The sequence below is a fragment of the Lepisma saccharinum genome, chromosome 3 (genome assembly GCF_977018435.1).
Source record: "Lepisma saccharinum chromosome 3, izLepSacc3.1, whole genome shotgun sequence".
NCBI lineage: Eukaryota > Metazoa > Arthropoda > Insecta > Zygentoma > Lepismatidae > Lepisma > Lepisma saccharinum.
In genome coordinates this window covers 106,423,503-106,442,129 of record NC_139231.1, presented here as the reverse complement: position 1 = coordinate 106,442,129, position 18,627 = coordinate 106,423,503, and the positions used below count along the sequence as shown (strand labels likewise).

General features: G+C 36.6%; 1 protein-coding gene across 1 annotated transcript in view; it reads left to right on the top strand.

Moving 5' to 3' along the window:
• Ctr9 (RNA polymerase-associated protein Ctr9) overlaps window positions 1-18,627 on the top strand; it is a 65,359-nt gene that overhangs the window by 34,381 nt on the left and 12,351 nt on the right. Inside the window, exons 13-17 of the mRNA XM_083119093.1 lie at window positions 1,037-1,185; window positions 7,993-8,109; window positions 11,182-11,327; window positions 16,164-16,371; window positions 17,732-17,961. Of these exons, the coding sequence (XP_082975219.1) occupies window positions 1,037-1,185; window positions 7,993-8,109; window positions 11,182-11,327; window positions 16,164-16,371; window positions 17,732-17,961 (850 nt within the window). The remainder of the gene's footprint in view (window positions 1-1,036; window positions 1,186-7,992; window positions 8,110-11,181; window positions 11,328-16,163; window positions 16,372-17,731; window positions 17,962-18,627) is intronic.

Genomic DNA, 18,627 nt, shown 5'->3' with positions numbered 1-18,627 from the left:
ACTCTAGTTGCACCTGAAAAACAAGCACCATCTTGAAAAGTTTGGATAACTCGAAGTTGAAATTTTTTGGTACCTTGAACTTTCTATTAATGAGGTTTTCCTGTACATGAATGAATAAATTGATTTGTTTTACTTCACATTTCTGACACTTTTGGCTAAGTACAAAGATGAGTATGGATGGTGATATGATTAAATAGATGGAGGAACAATCATGCACACATGGACAAAACATAGCACATGCCTCACAGGATTAGACTGACTGAGTCTAAATGCCTGAGCCTCGTTAGTCTGCAAAATGCAGTCGAGGGTGTACCACGTTGAAGTGAGGTTGATGTTTTGGTGCCTCCCAAAACCGTCATCCCTTACAGCCCTATCATCCTATATGATGGCACAGTCATTGGATACATAATTTATTATCACCTTGCACATTTCTTCCATATTTTACCAACACAGCTGGTAGCTTTCAGTGGATTAGCACCGAACTTCTGTGACACATTCTCCCTAGTAGCATTACATGTTAGGAGGCTGCTCATGTAACTGCTTCTGTGTGGTTCCAAAATCTATGGCTGCACATTTTTCTTCCTTACATTAGCCTTATCCTGAAGAATATGTCTCGGCTCCACCTTAATGTTACTTAACCACTTGCTGGTCTTCCTTCATTAGTGAAAGTGTATCTGCTTGCAGACCTCACAGGATACCTGGACTCCAGATGGATGGCTACCAGTGATTCAATTTAAAAGGGATACTTTTTCATTCAGTACCACTGATATTTCCTTATCCCTGCATTTAGAATTTAGCAACAGGTTCACAACTCATAAAACTCATAATCGAAAAAATTTTCTTAGGCAAAATAATGGCAACATCGGTCATTTAAGTGTCTGTCATTGCATTTTATACTGTATTTTAAAATTTAACCTGTGAGTGCAGCAGATCACAGTCAGACAAAGTATTTTTAAGGTGAAATGTGGATTGAATCCAAAACCTTTTATCTTCATGCCAATATTCATTATAGATTTCACTGTTTTTTGTATCGTAGGTGCTGTTCTTGCACATAAAGGCTGTGTAAATGAAGCCAGAGATATCTTTGCTCAGGTCAGAGAAGCGACTGCTGAATTCTGTGATGTGTGGTTGAACATTGCTCACATATATGTTGAACAGAAGCAATACGTCAGTGCTATTCAGATGGTGAGTATTATTTTGTATTTTGCTAAGGCCAGCTGCACACTGGATACGATGCGACGAGTCATTTTTGTTGCAAACCGACTCTGGGAACATTTAACATGCAGCTCTTATGAGCCGCTGGACACTGGACGAAACTTTTGACTCTAGTTACGTTGCAATGGTTTGCAACAAATCAGTGAAGATATGGAGAATTTGGTCTCGCGGGAGCACGATGCGACAAAACGCTCTTCGCATGTGTGAATCCTTTCTTCTCAGCTGCATGTGACTCATCCAGAAAAAAGCACTGATAACAATAATAAATATTTTATTCGTTTTGTTGGAAGCAAAGTGACTCATTGGGTCATGTCGCTTTGTGTCCCATCGTGTTGCGTTGCATCGTGACTCTTCGTGTTAGATCTGGTGTGCAGCTGGCCTAAGAGATACATCTACAATTAAATGTAGATTAGTGTTAGACCTATATTGCTTGACATTTATGTTTCATCAGCTGAAAGACATAGTGAGCCTGAAATTGCACTGTTTTTCTTCAGATCAACATTAATGTTGTGAAATATATAGGCAACGGTTTTTATAACAATACTTTGTACACAAACTAACTCCCTAGCCTTCTTAAACCTGAAGGTTCATGGCTGCAGCAACACAGGCCTTCCATCTTTACCTATCTTGAGCAAGTTCTATATACTCTTTTCCATCCCTACCGATTTCCCTTAGGTCCATCTCAACGTTGTCCCTCCATCTTCGTCTTGGCCTTCCTACAGGTCTCTTACCATCAGGTTTCCCAACAAGAATCCTGTAAACTCCTCTTTCCTCTCCCATTCGTGCCACATGGCCTGCCCACCTAACTCTTCTTGATTTAATTATTCCAATAATATCTGGACATGAATACAAATTATGTAGTTCTAAATTATGTAACCTTCTCCATTCACCTGTCTCCTCATCCCCTTTTAGGTCCAAAGATTTTCCTAAGGATCTTATTTTCAAATACTCTCAATTTATGTTCCTCTTTCAATGTAAGGGACCAAGTTTCACATCCATATAATACTACAGGCCAAATTACTGTTTTGTATATTTTAACTTTTAGTTTCTTAGATATTAAACGAGAAGACAAAAGTTTATGAAGAGAGAAGTAACATGCATTTCCTGAATGAAGCCTACTTTTTATTTCCTCTTTAATATAATTTTCATTTGTTAATATTACTCCTAAGTATTTGAATTTGGAAACTGGTTCAAACGAGTTGTTATCAATAATTAGATTTTGATTATTACCTAACACTTGGTTTTGGCCTGTAAGCATATATTTAGTTTTCTCTTTGTTTACTTCTAAACCTATCTCTTTAGCAGTTTTGAAAAATATTTTAGCATTATTCTTAATTGTATTCACATCATCCCCCAGTAAGTCTACATCATCTGCATATGCTAACAACTGAGTCACACCATTTAATTTTAGTCCTTCTTTAGTTTCTTTTACCTTCCTAACAGCATGTTCTAAGGAAAAATTAAAGAGCAATGGTGATAATGCATCTCCTTGTTTTAACCCATCATGAATTGTAAATTTGTCAGACATATTAATACCCACACGAATTTTACTTTCTGTTTCACTGGTGCATATTTTTATCATACTAACAAGCTTCTTAGGTATTCCAAAACTCTACTAATATATTATATAATTTATCTCTTTTGACCGAATCATATGCTTTTTTGAAATCAATGAATAGCTGATGGACATTTTGATTATATTCCCACTTTTTTTCAAGTGTGTGTCTGATGTGAAAAATTTGATCTGTAGTTGATCTGTTACGTTTAAATCCACATTGATAATCACCTATAATTTCATTAGCATATGGGGTTAGTCTGTGGTGGCCACGGTGGCTCAGTCGGTAACGCGTCTGACTACCATGCTAAAGGTCCCGGGTTCGATCCCCGGCCGGTTCAAATCCGGGAACTTTTCTAACGGTGGAAGCGGCCCCGGCGCCTACCCAGCGTCAAATAACATGGGTACCTGGGGGAAACCCTGGGGGGTAAAGGCGGTCAGGGGCGTGATGCTGATCACATCACCCCCACTCACGACCGGATCAAGAAAGTGTGGGGCGTTACCCCCACACCCCCTATACGCCTTCATGGCATGGTGCTAAGCACAGGGGAACACTTTACCTTTACTTTTATGGGGTTAGTCTTGTTAAAAGAATGTTAGATAATATTTTATATGTTGTTGAGAGTAGGGTCATTCCACGTCAATTCATCCAGGCCATGTCACCCACCATCCCCGATTTTGATGAAATTCGGTATGCTTATAGAACTTTTGATGCTGATTACAAAAATGACAACTTTTTTTAAATTGGTCAAAGGGTTCAGAAGTTACGCGCTTTTTAAAATCTCCGTGTACGCCACATGCGGCTCCACTTTGAATGTCACGCATTAGGTTATAAACGATTGTATCTTCCCTCGGGTTTGCCGTAGAAACTTCAAGTTTGTTTTATTTTGTTCAGAATAGTATAAGCTTTCATTTAAATAACGTTTCAGATGAATGCATCAATAAACATGTATTTTTATATATAGTTTTATGTATTTTTTTAGAAAAATAAATGACTAACTTCAAGGGTGAATTTCATGCAATGCCCCCCCTTCAATTTCCCCCCAATTTTATATGTAGGTAGCTCAGAGTGTGTACTAATGCCTGATGAAAAAATTGGGATGGGCGGTTCAGAGACAGGGTGATTAAAAAGTCATTTGCATAAAATTACATTAAAAGTAAATCTTCTTAAAAATTAGCACAAAACCTGAAGTACAATATGTTTCAAGCTACAATATTCAAAATTTATGTTCACTATGTGTGAATGTAAGCATAGGCGTAACCTGGCGGGGGCAAAGGGAAACACTTGCCACTACCGAATTTATATATTAATTAAAATTTACAAGTTAAATATATTTTGTGATCCTCCTGGCACTTCAGGAACAAACGAATAAAGAGTAATAATTGTGGTTTTTCAAATGTATTTATCAAATTATCCTGGACACTATTTTTATGCGATGGAAAACTTTGTGATTATCTCAACCCGAAGATAGTTTCCAAGTGACACCCATTAAGATAGTACCTAAAAATTGTACTCTATGCATTGCCAAAATTTCATGTACTATTATTGTGCCGTTCACATTTTACATGGATATTTTGACCATTCCAAACACACTAAAGTATTTTACTTATCAATAAGTACATATGTCCATACAATTGTATTGTTAATGTCCACTGGACACAGAATATTTTGTGGCCAGTAGTAGGAAGTTGATGGATCAAGTGGATGCGAGAATTTAATAGCTGCATCTCCATTTTCACGTGGACTTTTGAAGCAATCCTACAAACAAGTTTGAGTCACGCACACACATGCTACTACATAACTGTTTACAGTTGGAATTCGGAAAGCCACTTCTTCACAAAAGTCAAACCATACAGTTATACAAAACATATTACATCAGCACATACTATTTTGCTCTGACTGTTAAACAACTAGTGTTTCGAAGTAAATAGTTACAAAGTTACAAGTACAGTTACTTTTTATTTAGGAATTCTAACTGTAACTAGCTACTTTTAAAAGTAAGTACCTGTAACGTTAACAACGGTAACAGAGTTACTTTTTGCAGTAGGGAAATAGCTAAAGTGGACAATTCTGTTCCAGACTATAAAAATAAAATATGTACCTTCTCCGGATGCTACGTGAAAGGATTTTCTTGGAATTGCTGGCAAGGAAGATATACTTTGTTGTATGCTAAATTTAGAACATCCACGCTTTACTGAAATTCATTTCTAATTGCATGTGAAAACTCCATTGTTTTTGGTAGACTGCTGTGTTCGTTTGGAATGTTGTTGTCCAGCTAGGAAAAAGTCATTGTCGAGGGAGTGGATCTTTGGATCTTGTTGAACTTGGAATGGGAGAGAAAGAAATAGGTGCAAGTGGAATAAATGACACCATATTCAAAACACCATGGTCAGCATACAAATGATTTTTTAATTATAATCGTTCAAGCAAAGCTGACTGTGTTTTCCATAATTTATTAGCAGTAATAATGTAAATATATGAATACATATTATGTACTAGAAACATAAGTAAAACACGGAAGTCTTCATGATCATTGATTTTGTGTAACTTTTACACAAATCAATTATCATTAACAGTACGTTACTGTTACAGTAACTGTAAAAGAAACCCAGTTACTTGTAAAATGTAACTTACGGAACCTGTAAGTTCAAAATAGTGCATACTTCCTGGTACTGTTGTAGTACTTTGCAATCGCTGACACATTGTACTGTGGGTTGTCATTTCACCCTAGATGATTACTAAGAAATTTATGCCTTGAATACTGTTTCTACGAAATTGGTACATAATTGCCGTACTTGTTGCTTTATACTATAGAAGTTTATACAAGTATTTTTTTCTGTTCCAACCATCCCGTCACAAGGATATTTTCTGTGGTATGTGGCGAAAAAAGCTCAATTTGAAAAAAAACTTCAATCAGCACAAATGTGTAGTATTAATTCTTACGTCATATTACGTATCCCCATGAAGAGTAGCCAAAAAAGAACTTCCATATTGAGATAAAATGCACAAAAAGAATGTTCTCGAAGATAAATTTGCTAAACTTGAGAATGTTAATAATGATTATATATATATAATTATATAATATATAATTTTTTTAAAAAAAATGAAGACTGTTGAAACTAACTTAGATACAGTGGAACCTCGATTTTACGTTATCCAGGAGACCAAGCTGAAAAAGAATTAATACGCGGGAAAATGTAAAATCTTAGAAAATTTATAAACAATTTACTATGTTGGGACCACCAAGATTGAATGCAAAATGAAGGAAAATGTAAAATCGAGGAACTTCAATATGAGTTCCACTGTAATTATTACTTGCAAATTTTAATTAATATATAAATTCGGTAGTGACAAGTGTTTCCCTTTGCCCCCGCCAGGTTACGCCTATGCTTACATTCACACATAGTGAACATAAATTTTGAATATTGTAGCTTGAAACATATTGTACTTCAGGTTTTGTGCTAATTTTTAAGAAGATTTACTTTTAATGTAATTTTATGCAAATGACTTTTTAATCACCCTGTCTCTGAACCGCCCATCCCAATTTTTTCATCAGGCATTAGTACACACTCTGAGCTACCTACATATAAAATTGGGGGGAAATTGAAGGGGGGGGCATTGCATGAAATTCGCCCTTGAAGTTAGTCATTTATTTTTCTAAAAAAATACATAAAACTATATATAAAAATACATGTTTATTGATGCATTCATCTGAAACGTTATTTAAATGAAAGCTTATACTATTCTGAACAAAATAAAACAAACTTGAAGTTTCTACGGCAAACCCGAGGGAAGATACAATCGTTTATAACCTAATGCGTGACATTCAAAGTGGAGCCGCATGTGGCGTACACGGAGATTTTAAAAAGCGCGTAACTTCTGAACCCTTTGACCAATTTAAAAAAAGTTGTCATTTTTGTAATCAGCATCAAAAGTTCTATAAGCGTACCGAATTTCATCAAAATCGGGGATGGTGGGTGACATTTTCACAAAATTCTGGATGATTTGACATGGAATGACCCAGTAGAGAAATTCCACGGTAATTATTGCAGTTCATTTTATCACCTTTTTTAAACACAGGAACAATTATGGATTCTTTCCACTGTTGGGGGATTTCTTCTTTATTCCATATTAAACAAATTAATTTATGAATTTGACATATTAACGAATTCCCACCATATTTAATTAACTCAGCTGGTATTAAATCAATGCCAGGTGCTTTGTTATTCTTTAGCCTTTTAATAGCATCTTTAACTTCAGTCAAGTTAGGTTCTGGAACTAAAGGTTCTGCTGTGTGGACTTCATTTACTTCTAATTTATCTCCTACATGAACATTTAAAAGGTCATTAAAGTAGTTCTTCCATCTATTTAGAATATCGCTTGGGTCAGCTAGAAAATCACCGTCTTTATCTTTTATCAAGTTTACTTTAGGTTGCCACCCCTTCCTAAACTCATTTACACCTTTATATAAATCTCTGATATTTTTATTTTTGCTGTTTGTTTCAATTTCGTTAATTTTTTCTTTTCAAGGAATCTCTTTTTTTACTTCTAAACATGCGGTTAACTTCTCGCTTTATTCTATTATAATTGTTTAGATTTGTATCATCAGAGTTATTTAACCACCTAAGTCTAGCCTGATTTCTTATTTCTATTAGATTATGACATTCATTATCAAACCATGGCTTACTTTTTCTCTGTTTATGGTATCCTATACTTTCTTTAACTGCTGATTCTATTGCATTACGTATGTGCTCCCAATTCTTATTTACGCCTGTTTCATTTATATTTTCATCATCATTTAAATCCTGCAAAACATCAAATCTATTTGACAGTTTAATTTGGTAATCTTTCTTAATTCTTTCATCAGTAAACTTTCCTGTATCAAATTTTAGAACTTTTAGATTTTGTTGTTTATGATTTATCACTGAGAGTCTTTCTCTTAATTTAGCAATTACTAAATAATGTTACTTTGTACACATGAGGTCATATTCATTATGTATGATTATTTTAATACATGATTCAGCTGAAGTTCTCAATTTGATGTGAAAGTATAATCGAGTGAAACTTTTTCTTTTTTTCAATGATTAAAGAGACAGAATTAAGAGAATTGTTAATTAGATATTTAGATGATAAGTATGATATATTGTCTTATTAAAGAGCTGTAATATGTGGTTTATTCAAGTATGCGTGTGTCATGCAATAATGGTTTGTGTTATTTCAGTATGAAAATTGTCTTCGAAAGTTTTACAAATATCACCGAGTAGAAGTGCTCCAGTACTTGGCAAGAGCTTATTTTAAGGCTGGGAAATTGAAAGAGGCAAAGATGATTTTGCTTAAGGTAAGAAATACATGAATGCATACATTATAGTTATTTAGAAATTAACAATGTCAACATTGTAATGCATGGCAAACTTCTCTATAATCATTAAATCTGATACATAATTAAGAAAAGGAAAAAGTGCATAGTACAAAAATGTGTGTATAATTTTGAAATTATGTAAATATAAGAAGGTGGGTGGTTTAGAAACATGTTAGTAAATATTTACATCTCTGTGAAATCATAATACAGTATTGTGATACTTGTATTAACAAAAATAATAATAATAACCACCAAGAGAAAACAGAAGTAATCAGTTACTGAAAGTACATAGTTAATGCTAAAACTTTATTGCAAAGTATTTCAAATGGAGAAATATGAATTTTTTGCTGATACTGTTAAAGTTCTAATATTCTACTGATTTGTTTTAGCTGTAATTGTTCGTTAAATAATGTGTATGGTTCATAAACCTCCTTAATTAGCCGGAGACTACAATGGAAAGTACAGGGTGGCCAGAAAGTACCTTTGCACCTCCACTTATTTCATCCCTACATTAAGAATATTGACAGTTAGTTGTCCAAAACATCCGTATGTGCACCTCGATGATCCCTGCACAGCTTGATATGCCTCCATGTTCTCTTACTCATCCACTTTAGCAGCTGCAGCGTCACAAGCTGGAAGGCTTTAAGCTCACTTGCCTGTAGAGCATCATTGTCCACATACCGCTTCTTCCTGACGTGTGATTTGATGATACCCCACAGGCCATTGTCTGGTGTCATAAGGTCCAGACTTCGAGGCAGCCAAGGATAAGGGCTGGTGAATTTGGGGACCCACGTCCTATCCACCAGCCAGGGAACAGTTCGTTAAGGCGTTCACGAACATCAAGTGCAAAGTGGGCGGGAGGTCCATCGTGTTGGTAAACAACAGTGTTTTTGATGCCCAGATTCTGCAGCTGTGGAAGAAGCCAGTCATTCAACATCTCAAGATATGTAACCTGGGTCACAGAACCCTCAAAGAAGTACGGACCGAAGATGTGTTGTTCAGTCATTCCCGCCCAAAGCATGACGTGTGGAGGATTGTTCTGAATTTCTTGATAAAAATGTGGGTTTTCCTTTGCCCATATGAAGACGTTCCTATTCCGCGAACTCGGATAGATAGCACATTCATCAGAGAAAAGAACGCACTTCCGAGCAGGAATGGTGGGGAAGGCCTCCAACAAGATCCTGCATGTTCCCTGCCTGCTGTTGAAGTCATGTGTTAGTTCATTGATGGCCATTGGCCAGAATGCATGCAGGCCTAAGTCCATTTTCATGTGGAGCTGCATTGTCCTCCTTGCAATGCCAAGTTCTGCAGAATGCTTTCTGGTCGACTTGCAGGGTGAACGCATCACTGAGACATTAACGTCTGCACACGTTTCCTTTCGGGTTGATGGACGACCAGAACGAGGAGCATCCAAAACACTTCCCAGGCGAAAAGCTTTCTTCTCCCACATGATCAAAGTCTGAGGACTTGGTGGCTCCTTACCGAACCGTTCACGAAACCTATCCATCACCTGTGGCATATTTTCGTTATTGTGCTTCCGTTCATGGACCCACACACTTGTCACTAAGCGCTCCTCCAAAGTGAAGTCACTGGTATCTGCCATTGTTGTTCACCAAACACAGAAAAGCATGACGATGAACTGGTCAACGCACAGACTTTATTCTCCCTCCGCGGCCAGTCACATGGCAATTCACGTGAGGAGCACTGTTGCCATATCAATGATCAGGATGGGAGGTAAAAATCTTAACTATCTTACCATAAATACGGAGAAGCTAGTACTCACTTTTATCCGCAAAGCTGTTTTTTCTTCTTTTTCGATTAATTTCAGTGGCCACTGCCACCATCCTCGTTGGAACTTGCTGCGCTGTTGCCAAGTCTCTTTACACCCGAACTAAATGCATGTAACAATGTAAGATGGTAAGATATTCATGATTGGGAAAAGAGAGACGCGGTAGTATATAAATACGGAGAAGCTAGTACTCACTTTTATCCGCGAAGCTGTTTTTTCTTCTTTTTCGATTAATTTCAGTGGCCACTGCCACCATCCTCGTTGGAACTTGCTGCGCTGTTGCTTGGCAAGTTCCAACGAGGATGGTGGCAGTGGCCACTGAAATTAATCGAAAAAGAAGAAAAAACAGCTTCGCGGATAAAAGTGAGTACTAGCTTCTCCGTATTTATATACTACCGCGTCTCTCTTTTCCCAATCATGAATATCTTACCATCTTACATTGTTACACGCATTTAGTTCGGGTGTAAAGAGACTTTCTGGCCACACTGTATATTTCATATTTATAATTTAGTTTACAAGACAGGGATGTATGAATTATATTTTTATAAACATAACAGTAAAAACAGCAGAATTTTGTACTAAATTACAGGCTATTTATAGAAATATTGGATGAATAAAAATATCCATAATGCTAGTGATAAATCAGTATGTAGAACCATGTATTTATGATGAACAAAGATGAAGTTTTCATTGCAAGAAACATTTCATTTCCAAAAATGGTATTGGCATTTTGGTGTTAAAATGGTGAATAAAATCCAAATTTGATTTGAAACTTATTACATAAAATATTTCCTTTCCTAAATTGCACATTTAAGCACTTATCAGTGTTTTAAGTTTTTGTTCCTCTTTAGAAGAGTCCATTTTTGCTTTTCAAATTTTAACAGCAGTAAAATAATCAATTTTCCATGATTTTGCATAACTCTAAAGTTAATTCAGACATCGAAAACGGTTGTGTCCGAAAATATACTCAAAATTTCGTGTTTTAGTTTATTTCACATTTTGCAGTTTCTTTTGTATCATTTCTTGATGAAACATGTTTGTAAAATGTACCTCACACCTTTCAAAACCATGAAAAATTAACATCGCAATATGTTATTTCGTGTTTCAGTCAAAAAACAGAATACTTGCATGTCTCTACCAATATGTCGAAGTCGACCAATACCAATAAATTATTAATTTAAGAACTTGACCATCTCTACAAAATAAATTGGTGATAAACAGTTTTGTTGGTGAGAGCTTTTACACGTAATGAAATATTTCAGGCACGGAGAGTTTCTCCTCAGGACACTGTGATTCTCTACAACATTGCTCTGATTCTTCAGAGGTTGGCAACCCACATTCTCAAGGATGAGAAATCAACTCTGGACACCGTACTGCAGGCTGTGCATGAGTTGGGCTTATCTCATAAGTAAGTAGATGTTGTGAAAATATGTTGTTGTTTTTTTTGGTGGGGGCCAGCATTTGTAGTAATCAGAATAAGGTTAGTACAGTAATAGGAATATGGACTGACATGAAAATTTTGCTGCTTTTGATAGAGTACTAGGTCATTCAAATATGACTGGGACTGACATTTTTTTTTTTACTAAATCCTTTATTGCCAAATCCTTATTTGCACATATCACCCTTCAGAGTACTCCCCTCCAGGGTCCATACATTTTTCCAACGTTTTGGAAGTATCTTAATGCCCTTTTCATACAAGTTTTTTGGTTGGCTGCTTATCCACTCCCAAGCACTGCTGATGGCGTCGTTATCAACAAACCGCATGCCTTCCAAGTCCGATTTAAGCCTTCCAAACAGGTAGAAATCACTTGGGGCCAAATCGGGAATGTATGGTGGGTGTGGCAGAAGGTCCCATTTCAATTTGCTGAGGGTTGCCATAGTTGTTTTGGCTGTATGAGGCTGTGCATTGTCGTGAAGGAAGGCTACCCGTTTCCCACCTCTCTTCTGCTTGGATCGGATCTTTTCCTTCACTTCTGTTGTCAGGAGTTCTGAGTAATAAACTGCATAATGGCATCTGTAAGAAAGTCTACATGAATAACCCCCTGCCAGTCTCAAAAAAAGTTACCATCACTTTTCCTACCGAACGGGTCATCCACACTTTCTTGGGTCTGGGAGAACCGGTATGCTGCCACTCACGTGATGACTACTGGGACTCGGGAATAAGGTAGTAAACCCACGTTTCATCGGTGGTCACTATGGACTTCAAAAATGCATCTTCTTCATCTTCAAACTGCCTTAGGAGACAACTGGCAACTTGCATGCGTATCATTTTGTTCTCGTCCGTCAAGGTGCATGGAACCCACTGGGCATTCACCTTTCCATATTGCAGATAGTTTTTCACGATGTTTTTTACACCACCAACATTGATGCAAAGCATTGATGCAAGTTCTTAGATGGTGATGTGTCTATTCTCACGAATAAACTCATTAGCATGATCAATGTTTGTCGGGTGACAGATGTTAGCGGCTGACAGCCATGCAGTTCATTCTCCACACCCTCTCTTCCCTCTCTGAAGTACTTACACCACTCAAACACACAGATTTGTGAGAGACACTCTTCCCCATACTGTTGTTTGAGTCTCTGCAAAATTTCAGATGGCTGGATGTTTTCTCCGAGAAATTTGATCACAGTTCGTTGTTCCACGCTCCGCGGCACCTTCTATTCGCTCATCACTCTAGCAACACTCAGACGTGACTGAGCAGTTTCTAACCTGCATGGAAGGGAGGCACAACTGCTGCGCATGGCAGGTTGTTTGAAAAAAAAAAATCAATCCCGGTCATATTTGAATGACCTAGTACTAATATAAACTTGACCAGTAACTGATTTTCTTCTGATCCTATGTTGCACAAACATTCCATGAAAAAGCTGAATGACCGGCCGGTTCAAATCCGGGAACTTTTCTAACGATGGAAGCGGCCCCGGCGCCCACCCAGCGTCGAATAACATGGGTACCTGGGGGAAACCCTGGGGGGTAAAGGCAGTCAGGGGCGTGATGCTGATCACATCACCCCCACTCACGACCGGATCAAGAAAGTGTGGGGCGTTACCCCCACACCCCCTATACGCCTTCATGGCATGGTGCTATGTACAGGGGAGCAGAAAAAAAAAAGAAAAAAAAGATTGGTTCTTCTGCTTAATAGTGTATGTGAGTTCAGTGGGTTTTTCATATAACAGGGTGTCTACTGTCAAGAAAAAGTCAAGAAATTGACAGGGCAAGAATTTATGCTTGTGGTCAAGAATTTTTCCTAATTTTTACATTATAGTGAATTTACATTGTTATGTACCTGTACAAGGATTTGTTAAAATTGAATATTTGGAAATCTAAAATTGTATTGAGTTGTGGTTGAGATTTGTTCACTTGTGTTTCTTAAGAATCACATTCTTGTATGCGTGAAGTTTTGTAAAAATATGAAATAATATAATGTGGCCATTCTCGATCTAGGATGAACCGTGAAGCATTAATTTTTACATGCATTAATAATTACAGCAAGTCTAAATCTCTTTTTAAATTACAGCTTCAGTTTTCCCTTGTGGTAGGGGTTGTTCATTGAATAAAAATATCTATATTCTTAATTTTGCAAGTATACCTAAGTTGAAGGCGATTAAGAAAAATGGGAAAGAAGTAGAGAAAGGTAAAAAAATAAGTCAAGAATTTGGGATTGTTATTTTGGTAGACACCATGTATAAACTGTATATAGTGGGACACCAATTTTATGTTTAGATTTTACATTTTGTTGTCTCTATGTCCCTGGTAGGCAGCAACTTTGTCAGAAAAATTGTAATTGAGATAACTCACCCTGAACCTGGGTTTTCCTACTGGCTGGACCCCTTTAAATTGTGGAATTGAGCACTAGATTATAGCTAGGGACATTGAATTTTCGCGATGCGCGAAATCACGAAATGTGAAAAAAAGATGCAATTTTGAACATTCTGCACGTAGTAACACCCCCCCCCCCCTGATGAAATATGCACGAGTTTTATTCGCGAAGTGTGCTTTTCCACGAAATGAATGCTTTTTTGCGAAATAACCGTGAAATATCAAATTAAGTAGAAAACATGCAAAAACGGCAATCGAGGTTGTGCACGCAAACTGTCGATTTGTAACGAAACGTTTGCATAAAGTTTCCTACCACTTGCAGCTGAAGAATGTTTTATCTTCGATCACATCAGGAAGACGCTGTAAATTGGGATTTCGCGTGCACATAATCTCAGTTCGAAAACTTCGCTCCCTGTCAATCTACATTCCTTTCTTCCCCCGAATAAGTCTATGTGAACAACTTTCTTATGAATCGCAAATATATCTTCCACTCACAGGTGAATGCGGACGAATGAGTAAAAATATATATATGCACAGCGAGACTTAGGACTGTGGTTAAGTGAAATTATTCTTTTTATTCAGTGCAATTACCAGTGGCGGCAATTTGGGGGTGGGCGGTAGAGTCCCCACTTTCTTTGCCTCTGTACTATGGCTAGAGGCATGCAAATTTCGTTTTTGACGAAAACACGAAATATGAAATAACATGCTGTAATGTTCATTTCTCATGTTTCTGAAAGGTCTGAGGTGCATTTTTCTACCCTGTTTTGTCACGAAATAATGCGAAATGAACTGCAAAATGCGAAATTGACTCTTAAACACAAAATTTACCGTTTATATACCGACGTGACACTTTCTGAAGTCTGAAGTATCCTGCGAGTTATGCAATTCACGGAAAATTGATTAATTCTGCTGTAAATATTTGAGAAGCAAAAATAAACCCCTTTACACAGGAATAAACTTAATACTCTGGTAACTTCATAAATGTGCTATTAGAAGGGATAAGTTTATTTTGTGTAATAAATGCAGTTTTTAAATCAAACTTAGGATTATATTCACAATTTTAAAACCAAAATGTCATTATATATAGCACTTTTGATGTGATTATTCACCGCTATAACACCGAAATTTTGTTTTATTTACCGCTTTTGAACCCGAAATCGACTCTGTTTTTGTACCGAAATTTTGCTTTTTTATTTACCAAAAATATGTGCTTCTAACTATGGCCTCTAAATAGTAAGCCTTGTCTAGCAAGAAAAGTAAAGTATCCTTGCCCCACCCAATCGCCGCTACTGGCAATTACAGTTGAAATCTAAGTAATTGTGTATGTGTACAGTGTATAAAAATGAAGTAGTTTATCAATTTATAGCTCTTTTGTATATTGTTTCCTCTCATGATGAAAAAGTGTGTGCCAATTATTTTTTTCCCACTGCTGGTATATACCGTTGATCTAACATTTTATTTACCACTCTCCTCAGTTTTTATTTACCATAAATTTGTCTCCCTAATTATAGCTATTTATACAAATCAGATCATTGAAATTATAGGTAATTTTACTAATACAGTGGAAACTTGATTTTACATTCTTCAGGCAGGGTGTCTACCAGTCAAGAAAGTCACTAATGTCATTAAAAAAATAACAAGTTGGTCAAAAAGTCAATAAAAAGTCAAGAAATTATACTTGTGGTCAAGTTTACTTCACTTTTCTCCCCCTTTTGGCTAATTGCAAAGATGAGGATGAATGAAGGAATAATCACAAATATATAGGGACGACAACACGAGCCCCACATAAGATTATACTGGCTGGGAGTCCAGATGCCAGAGCCTCACTAGTGTGTCGAATGCAGCCCAGAATGCATTAATAGATAAAGCAAAAATACAATTTCAATTTTCATTTTAACTGGCTTTTTGGTAGGGATTTTTCATTAAATAAAGGTTTATTTTTTTATTTGCTAATTTCCAACTTTATCTAAGTAGGGGTCGAATAAGTAAAGGTTAAGAAAAACGAGAAAATGGTCATGAAAAAAGTCAAGAATTTTGTCTTAGTCTTAAGTAAGGTTAAAAACCTTTAAATGTGGGATAATTTCCTCTAGGAAAGTTTTCTAACATTTGGACCATGAAAATTGAATGTGTAATGTGAACAAAAGTAAAAGCAGGGGTCAGTGTAAACAGATAAGCCTGTAGCAGTATCAACTGATATAGTCCCATAATTTGTCTTATTCATGCATTATGATATTGCCCTTTTTTTAATGCACCCACACAAAGTGTCCATAACTGTTTTCTAACAGAAGTGGAATTAGATGTGACATTTTAAAGCTAAATTTGTAGTTATACTTTATGTGCACTTGATTTATATTACAATAATGTTTCTGATTAAGAATATTTCAACTTTGTTGACCAGTTGTCAATAAATGGTTGTCTTGTGTTCAGATATTTCCAGTACTTGTCCGTTCATGGAGACCGCATGAGGTACGATCTGGAACTCGCTGCCCTGGAGGCTCGTCAGTGCCAGGACTTGCTTTCACAGGCCCAGTATCATGTTGCGAGAGCAAGGCGGTTGGATGAAGAAGAGAGGCAGCTTCGGCGGAAGCAGGAGGAGGAGAGGGAGGCTTTCCGTGTCAGGCAAATGGAGGAACAGGTAGGTGGCCATTAGGAATACACGTCTTCACTTTACTTACTTTACTTAGTGATGTGGAATTTTCATTGCTGATAGCTTAGGCTGAGCCAATATTGATATTTTTACCAATTCCCACTGAAACTGATGCTGACAGTTGGAAATTGAAACAATTTAATGTAGTTCAAAATATCATTTATATGTACATATATGTAGTTTCCAATTGGAACTACACCATATAAATCTGATAGAGTTTTGCTTTAATATAGTCATAATTTCACATCGTGCAATTATTTAACCACAATACAATTTCTGCCCACAGTACTTTTACCAAAATAATGAAAATTATTGATTTTGCATAATTTCCAGAATATTAGACTCCACCAAAATGTTGCATGTCATATTTGCAGATCCCACGAGATCCTTGGAAGAGTATTGGCTGATATCAGATTACGAACCGATACTTTCTGTACCTGTTATCAGCTGACACATGAACATTGGCTCAGCTCTAGTAAATGAGTTTTTATTTGACATATGTTACAAAAATGAACATGAGGTCTTTTCCTCGGCTCCTTTCCTTCCGAGTGTTCCCATATCTTTGTTCTGTCCATGGTATCATATATTTTTTCTATATCTGGCATGTTTCAACCTAATTGCTATCAGAAAGAATCAGTTGTATTTTAACTACTGATACCAGCTGATATTTTTCCTTCATTTTGGTCGTTTGCATGATACCCAAATGCAGTGCGATACTTTCACAGTCTTAATTAACCTGGAAGTTATGCAAAATTTAAAATTTCAATTGATTTTTCACCAATTCCATGTGGAAAAACTGTATTTTGCGATTACATAACATGTATTTTAATATTCTGTAATTTTTTAATATTTGAAAGCAAAACTGGTAAATTGGCAGTTATAATTATATTTGAAACTCGGGTAAATTGGCACTTATATTTAGAGTGATATATTCACCCACTAATATTAATCAATATTTTGAACAACGTTACAATTTTCAAGTTACGGTATTGGTGAGAATCTGTACGATTAATTGATTTGCGTTATTTTACTTCGCTTCTTGTGCCACTTTTGGCTAATTTGCAAAGATGAGTGATGATATGAGGAAATTAATTAATCCATGCTCAGGCCAGAATTCGAACCCGCGACCCCTGGCATCGTAGCACGATGTGCTAACCACTTCGCCACGGGGGCTGACTAGATAATCTGTACGAGTAACAATATCATTGTGGGTGTTGTTTCAAAGAGATGTGAGCTGTCTTAATATCTGGTTATGCTAGAATTATATCATTTCCATACTATTAGAATTAATCCTTAAACGAGGTTAGATTTCCTTCAGATAATAATGTATTCTCATGTGCTTTCATAGAAATTATTGGAGGAGAAGAAAAGAGTTGAGCTGGAACAGATGCTGCTGAAGCGTAAAGAGTATAAGGAGAAAACAAAGAATGCCGTAGCCTTCATCGAAATTCCATCAGAGAAGAAGAGGTCGAAAGGAAGGAGGCGTGATGATCAGGTGCTCTCTGGATCTGGTGGAAGTGACAGTGAGAATGTGGAGCCTAAAGAGAAGAAGAAGAGGAAGAAGAAGGAGAAATTTGGGTAAATGGACCTTCTTAATGTCTCCTGTAATATATTGTAAATTGAATAGGATGGACCCATGTGTAGCTTTTACTGAAAACTAGTGAGTGTGGGAAACTATGGAAGTCTTGAATTTTGTACAAGATTCCTCATATTAATACCAAACTATTGCACTGGGGAAATCATATAGAACTATTGTTGCCTCGAGGCAAAACTGTGTGAAAAGATGTTACCTTTGGATTGGAACAATACTTAACCACCACTGGTTCAACTGGTTTTCAGGAAAATGGTTCGCAGTTTTCTACAGGATGCTACTCTTTCTTTTTGCTCTGTGATAGTTTAGTGGTTAATGTCAATGCCTTGTAATCAATGGATCTAAGTTCAGTTCTCAGTAGAGGCACATGGTGGTTCAGATCCCACTCTAAACTGTATTCCCAGTCCCGATTCTCCTCTTTGCTCACTTTGACTTTGTTTCCTACATTATAATAAAGGAAAGTAGGTACTTACATAATTTAGTAGACTACATTGTAAAATTGTTTCATGCAGGCCTCTCGTACTTATCTGCATATTAACACTTTAACTGCCAGGCCAAATTTTGCATTTTCTTATGAGAGGCCAGAGCTATTTTCATGGTGTGTATAATTATTATGCACACAGCCTGCATAATACACTTTTTAAAATTTCTTC